The sequence below is a fragment of the Zingiber officinale genome, chromosome 6B (assembly GCF_018446385.1).
Source record: "Zingiber officinale cultivar Zhangliang chromosome 6B, Zo_v1.1, whole genome shotgun sequence".
Taxonomy (NCBI): Eukaryota; Viridiplantae; Streptophyta; class Magnoliopsida; order Zingiberales; family Zingiberaceae; genus Zingiber; species Zingiber officinale.
In genome coordinates, this window is record NC_055996.1 from 95,251,318 (window position 1) to 95,258,619 (window position 7,302).

General features: G+C 37.4%; 1 protein-coding gene across 2 annotated transcripts in view; it reads right to left on the reverse strand.

The window, feature by feature from the left end:
- Window positions 1–7,302, reverse strand: part of LOC121993239 (biotin carboxylase 2, chloroplastic-like) — a 49,322-nt gene that overhangs the window by 18,520 nt on the left and 23,500 nt on the right. For both annotated transcript variants that reach the window (XM_042547953.1, XM_042547954.1), the window contains exons 3-8: window positions 2,185–2,519; window positions 1,857–1,998; window positions 1,250–1,348; window positions 1,098–1,154; window positions 632–703; window positions 71–160 (exon numbers count right to left, since the gene is read on the reverse strand). In XM_042547953.1, the coding sequence (XP_042403887.1) occupies window positions 71–160; window positions 632–703; window positions 1,098–1,154; window positions 1,250–1,348; window positions 1,857–1,998; window positions 2,185–2,519 (795 nt within the window). The remainder of the gene's footprint in view (window positions 1–70; window positions 161–631; window positions 704–1,097; window positions 1,155–1,249; window positions 1,349–1,856; window positions 1,999–2,184; window positions 2,520–7,302) is intronic.

Genomic DNA, 7,302 nt, shown 5'->3' on the forward strand with positions numbered 1-7,302 from the left:
AGAAAATTTGAGTGTTTCTCCAACTATCACGCCTTCATTTTCTGGACTAGACAATACATGGATACCTTACCTGAAATTCAATGTGCCTTGGATTTTGGATATATTTCTCCAAATAAACTCCATCATTTCCAAATGCAGCTGCTGCCTCACTCTTAGCTTGCTGGAAATAAGAAATTCTACGGTTTAGAGATCAAATACACTATCATTATGACTGTATGACAATTATGAAGATGTTTTAAACTGAACAATAGTGGTAAAACAGAACTATCCTAATATCAAAAGTTGAAAACACTGTATCTGGTGGTTAGTTCAAAATTAAGACAGTAAACTCAATTAAACATGGAAATATTGTCGCCACTTTCTTTAAGCCCAATGTAAGGTAACTTTAGCCTTGCATCAAAATTCATGAACTCAAATATCTTATATTACCCCAAAGGGTGTCCAGATTGTCAAAATATAGATCAACTTCAATCATTCTCGTATTTTTCAAATATTAATTGTCCCATGTATTATTTACTTACGCCAGAGTAATAATGAAAAAAAATACAAAACCAAAAAGGGAAACTTGCATTTGCATGGTTACTTGATGCATTTTATAGAAAAAGGGAAAAACAAGCATGGTATAGAGTACCTGTAACAACTTCACAAACTCATCAGGTTCTTTAGCTAATCTCATTCCGCGCCCTCCTCCACCAGCAGTTGCCTAAGTGAAAGTGGGGAGAGGAAAAAAAAAAGATCTTAAATAAAATGCCCTCCAAAAGCCAAGTTAATTTCAAGATGGAAAATTTTTTGATATCTCTATAGTTGTGGAATTGAATATGTTTGAAACAAGAACTGAGTGCTTTAGGTGTCATGAAGAATGGGCTGAAGAAAAACTGTATATAGATGATCTTAGCTAAATCCAGAAGCTAGGTCAGACTAAGTTGGCAAAATCCAAGTTCAAAGATTGTACACCAGCACAAATGTAAAGGTCTCTATGGTATAGTATTAAAGAATCCTCCTTAAAGGAAATATAATGGATCTATAAGGTAAATGCAACGAATAATGGTGACAAGAACTAGCACTTTCACTCAATCTCAGAAAAGAAAAAAAGGTACCTTGATCATGACAGGAAAACCAATTTCATGGGCAAGCTTCACAGCCTCCTCTGTTGACTGAATTGCAAAAAAATAGCATTTAGGAATCTAATCACTTGCAGCAGTAACATTCACAATGAAGTGAAAAACTGGTGTCTTAGATGTTCTTCTACCTGCAAAAGTCCATCACTTCCTGGTACAGTAGGAACACCAGCTTTCTTCATTGTTTCTCTAGCTGTAGATTTGTCACCCATTACACGAATGCTGTCTGGCTGACAATTATGAAAAGGTTTGTTAATGTATCACCTATTAGCCAAAATTACATTCATTTGACAATGAATGAGGGGAATGTCTACATCTGTGGGTTTAAATATTGTGCATAGAAACAAGCCAGAGATGTCCAGCTATTAGAAAGATAAGTTTGTGCAAAAAAATTGCTTGTCTAAATTCATAAGAACTAGTTCTATGATGAAACACCTGTGCACTTTTTCAAAGTTGTTTTTTAAATCAAGTAATAGCACAAAATTAATCCAAAACCGAAAAAAGTATTTGAGCAAAAGAAAATTATGAATTCCGTCTTTGTTTGTCCAAATGCTACAAGAAGTAAACATCTGGAGGACTCGGGTACAAGTATTTGACAGGGTTGCGGATCCAAATGTCCAACAGGGTTATTCTAAGATTTTTTGCAAAGGACCAATAGAAATATAAGTCTCCACTAGAAGTGTTAGTGTACGTACAAGCTTATTCATGACTCAATCTATAGGTAAAAGAACAGCTTACATTGGGTCCAATAAAATTGACTCCATGCCCTCTGCACATATCAACAAAACGAGCATTCTCAGCTAAGAAACCATAACCAGGATGCAACATCGTACACCCACGACTAACAGCAGCAGATAAAACATTTTGAATGTGCAAATACCTGTTAAAAATATAAGATTAGACATCTATAGATGTCCAAAAAATCTTCTATTCATGACAAAAGCAACAGAAAAATCCGGAGAAAATTCTGAAAATTCAAACAAAAATAAGCAACACTAGGAAGTAACTTTAGGTTGTTTCAAAGAATTTTCAGTAGCTAATGCTAACAAGAAAAACCAGCACTTACGATTGACTACTGGGAGCTTCACCAATGCAGACTGCATCATCTGCAAGCCGCACATGTAGAGCATCCCGATCAATAGTAGAGTGAACAGCTACACAAGGTATACCCATTTCATGTGCTGTTCGGATCACTCTGACTGCAATTTCTCCTCTATTGGCCACAAGAATCTTTTCATCCCGGCAAATTTCATTAAGCACTCTTCCATCATTTCTAGATCTCTTGGCCACATAAGATGATGGTCTTCTAGGATAACAAACTTTGCAGAAATTGGCAACATGTCCCACATTAAAGTTAAATTGTGATCCTTTTATTCCTCCAGCAGGTTGAAAGAACAGTCCCTATAGTAAAAATATGAAGTTGTAAGCAATTCAAATAATAAGCTAAGCCCAACAAGAGTTATGATACCATAACTCCTTCAAAGAGTATCTAGTATTACCAATACATACAAATAATGATAAATGCACATGTTAAGGAAATGTGATGCACAAGAAATAGTAAATGAGAGAAGCAAGAACAGGTTTAATTAAGATCCAAACTAGAACACCTTTTATATGCATAACTAGTTTGACATTGATCAGGACTGAGTGGAGAAATCTCAGTCCAAGAATACAGCTAGAATCCTGAGAACCCTTGTTAACAAGCAAACTCTTCAGAAGAATCAATTAAGAGAACTTTATCATTAAGCTAAAGCATCCTTCTCAGAGATAAATTTTGACTTCTCAGCCAAACTATTTTTAAGATAAAGGATGTTCTCCTTCAGACCAACATGTTATATCAGTAATTCTCATGTTGTCTTTGCTTCTATGCATACGTTTATGATGTTGCAAATTGGTTTTTGTAACTAATTTAGTGAATGGCTATTTCACAAGTAGTTCAGTCTAATCAGAAGAAGGTATGGGCTCAAACATAAGCATGGTTCACAAACGTGAATGCATGAGCGATATCTCATATGTGCAAGCATTAATTCTTGTAGAACCAATATGTGATGTGAAATTGGCCGAAAATAATGGGATTGGTAGATCCAAAAAATGAGTTGCAAACAGAGATCAATTAGTCACAGAAGCAACTTGACAAATTGCACACATTAGTTTCTGTGTGACACATAAAATGAGGGGAACAAAATGGCTCCACCGTGACATTGAAATCTGCATCCAAAAAGTAGTTGCATGCAGCCTCTAGGAATCTGAATCAATAACATGCCTGCCTAATTTTTGAAGGCTGACATCCAACATCACCTTAGAGTTAGCAGTGGTAGTGCCAATGTAGTGCCTCAGTGCTCGCATTGTCTGTGCACTAGTTTCCGCACCTAAGAAAAAACTCATAACATTGCCTCTCATTTGCACTTATAACTCAGCGGCATGCGAACCACATGTGCTGACCTGGTGCTCCATGCTCACACCATGCACACACACCCACACGCTTGAGTTCAGGATGGGGAATTAGAAATTTAATGACTGAAAAATAAAACTACAAGGCGGCAAAGCAGCAGACAACATAGTCAATCTTGTGCATGCACACGCACATTAATCAAACTTGGAGAATGTGCAATGCTTAATAGTTAGTGAATTTTGCAGAAAATATTCCAAAAATGTCTTTTTTACAGTTTGAGGCCTCCCTTCTCCTAGTGTTCAAATCATTCAATTCTCAAGTTGAAATCTCTCGTCTTGAGTTTTTCTCTACCTCTTATCCTCTTCAAAAATTCCAAGGTTTCAAAAGTTCACCGGAACTCAAATCTCATAGTGCTACTATTTTGAGTTGAAGGTTATTGTATTTGAGAAACGATTATCAATAAATCATAAGCAGTTAAGCAGGCAATATTGTATTAAAGTGAAAGAGTTCAGCTCTTGCCTCGACCTAAAGAATTTCTTACTTGAAGAGGTAAGCCTACCCAATAGAAGGAATGTTAACATGCTAAGAATTGACCCAATGACTAACAAAAATAATCGATCACAATGGTATCAGAAGTGAGTTTAACAAACTTGGGAGGGTGAGATGACTAGTAACTCATGACCCACGTCATCGAAATGACGCTCCACATATTCGAGCCGCCAATTTATTAACAATCTGATTGACTAGACTCCAAATGAATTGGATCGGTTTTGATGGGATTCCCCTGAAAATTTTCCATTTCTGCAAAAGACTAGAAAAATTTTCTAAAGTAAACTCAAGTGAAGGCAACAAAAGATGTCCTATTTAACTACATTAAAGCTCACAGGATTCCTTTTAGAAGATGCTCCCACTATATCTAAAAATGACACACAAGCAAAGGAAGCATAGAACATTTATGCATAAACTTTATCAGTAACGAGTTGAACATCAAACCATACAATAGCAAAAACTCTGCAGGCATTGCTTGACAAAAAATTCAAAGCGGATGCCAACAACAATAACAATCAAACCTTATCCCACTAGGTGAAGTCAACTATATGAATCCTTTTACGCCATTGAGCTCTATCTCCTACTATATCATCATCTATACTTAAATAAATTTTATCTTGTTTTATTGTTGCTAACCAAGTCTTTTTTGGTCTTCCTCTTCCTCATTTAATATGTGTGTTTGTCATAGTTTCATATCACCTAACTGGAGCATTTATTGGTCGTCATGTCCGTACCATCTTAAACGTGTCTCTCGGAGTTTTTCCTCAATAGATACAACTCCGACTTTCTCTCTAACACTCTCATTTCTTTCTTTTTTTTTATCCTCGTATGTCCACACATCCACCTTAACATCCTCATCTCTGCAACTCTCATCTTCTGCTCATGTGCTCGAGTCATAGCTCAACATTTAGATCCATATAACATAGCAAGTCTAACTGCGGTTTTATAAAACTTTCCTTTAAATTTTAGATGTACTTTACGATCACATAAAGCATAGGATGTTGCCAACTTAAAGAAATTTATAACAGAAAAATTCTTTGACTTCAAGATGATAGACACAATGTCCCTCGTAAGCCAAAGTCCACGAGCTGCAAGTGATCATTTAAGATATCCATACTAAAGGTTTGTAAATTTATGACCTTCTATATGGTTGCTATCATCAAGAGGCTACCACCGATGTGAATATACTTCAAAAATCATCTTAAGTATAAATGCAAAGAGAAGGGACTAAAGGACTTCATCATCTAATTCCAAATATAGGACACCAAGGCATGAGAGCCAAAGTGAGGCTTTTGATAGAAACACAAGCCCACATAACAGGAGCATAAACACAAGAAGATGGGAATGGAGGGTCTCATCATCCGACCCCAAATAGAGGACACTAGCAAATCTAAATTGATGGTCAATGTTAACGTTTCCAATAAAAGCACAAACCCATCTATCTAAAACCAAAATGAAGAGATAGCATCGTAACCTAAATCAAAAGGTCAAAAATAAGGTCTCGACCCGTGCCAATGTTCTATCCCAGACCGGAATGATAAGATTTCGGTATCGTATCATACCGTGCTGATACGATTTTGATATTTTTTTATTTATATATAATAATTATTAGATCAATATATTTATTATATATAATTTAAAAATAAGTTGTATATTAATTTTATATAAATTCTTAATTATTGAACAATTTAATATTAATAGAAAAAATAATTAAATATAATTTTCTTTAAAGAAAATTGATCTATCAATAATTTGAATTAAAATTGATACATCATAATATGTTACGAAGGAGAGCCTTGGCGCAACGGTAAAGTTATTGCTATGTGACCAAAAGGTCACGCGTTCGAATCCTAGAAACAGCCTTGCTATGTGACAAAAAGGTCACGGTTCGAATCCTGGAAACAGCCTCTTACAAAAAGCATGGTAAGGCTGCGTACAATGGATCCTTCCCCGGGACCCCTCATATCGGGAGCTTCGTGCACCAGGCTGCCCCTTTTTTTTTACATCATAATATGTTACCTTACTAATACCAAAAGCAGTGGCATGAATCAGATGAAAACATTAGTTCTTGCAACATTCTGCTTAGGTCAACTCCATAATTATCTAACGTCCAGATTAAATAATCATCATCCAATGACATGCAATATTAATATTGATTTCTCCACATGTCCATCAACGTATCTCGATTCATTATTGAAAGATAGATTTGAACTGACGCCACTGAAATCGAAATGGGCAAAGGTACATGCACACGATAAGGATAAGGATAAGCATACGTCCCCGAGCTCTGATATGATAGATCACCATATGATGCATTAGAATTATAATAAGAAGGCTGCGAGTATGATAAACTTTGACTAGAATCAATCTCAACTAAACTCTCCTGCATATCTTGATAATTATGAATTTTCTTTTGTTTGTCACCTTTATATCGATGTTGATATTGAATAGTTCTAGTTTCATAATCATAATCTTGAGTTGCATATGTGTAATCTGTTGGAACCCCAAGGTGTTTTGATGTGATCAAACAAGCTAAGTTAGGTCCTGCGTTTGTTTAACCCTTGTGTCTAAGTGTGCAGGAGCTTAGGAGCATGTAAGTCGAGGCGGAAGGCGGCTAACGAGAAGGAGCGGGCGGGAGGAGAAGCGGGCTCGGTGCGTCAGGGGCAGTGGCCAGCGGAAGAGTACCGTGGACGAGGAAAGAGCGTCTTCGGCGTTCGAGGGCGAGCCGGGAGGAAGGCGCTCGGGAGAAGGCGGGAACGTGGGTTCGGGTGAGCCACTATTCGGGAAGGAGATCACCCAAACTAGTGGAGCGGGCGAGCAGACCGGGACCAGGCAGTAGGGGGGCAGGCTGACGGTCGAAAAGTCGACTTATGTTGACCTTGGGACTCAGGCCGGGAACCGGCCAAGGCGCCCGGAAGGGTTCGAGGATCGACTTTCAGCGGATCGAGTTTCAGGATCGATCCAGATGGGGATAAATTTATCCCCAGGCGCCGGAACCCTTCGGTAGGGACAGAACTAAAATAGCCTTGGTCCGAGGAAGCTAAGCTGATGAACTACTTGTAATCGTTGCTTTCGTTTGTGTTATTTCTTTACGTGCTTTCAATGTAAGGCCTCCGCCCAGAGGAGAATCGATTAAATCGCCTTCTTTGCCTTGGATTAGCAATCCTCGATTACCAAGTAATTCCTCTGTACTACATCTTAATTAGTCTCTGGTTTTTAATTATAAGTTCTTTTAAGTTAGTT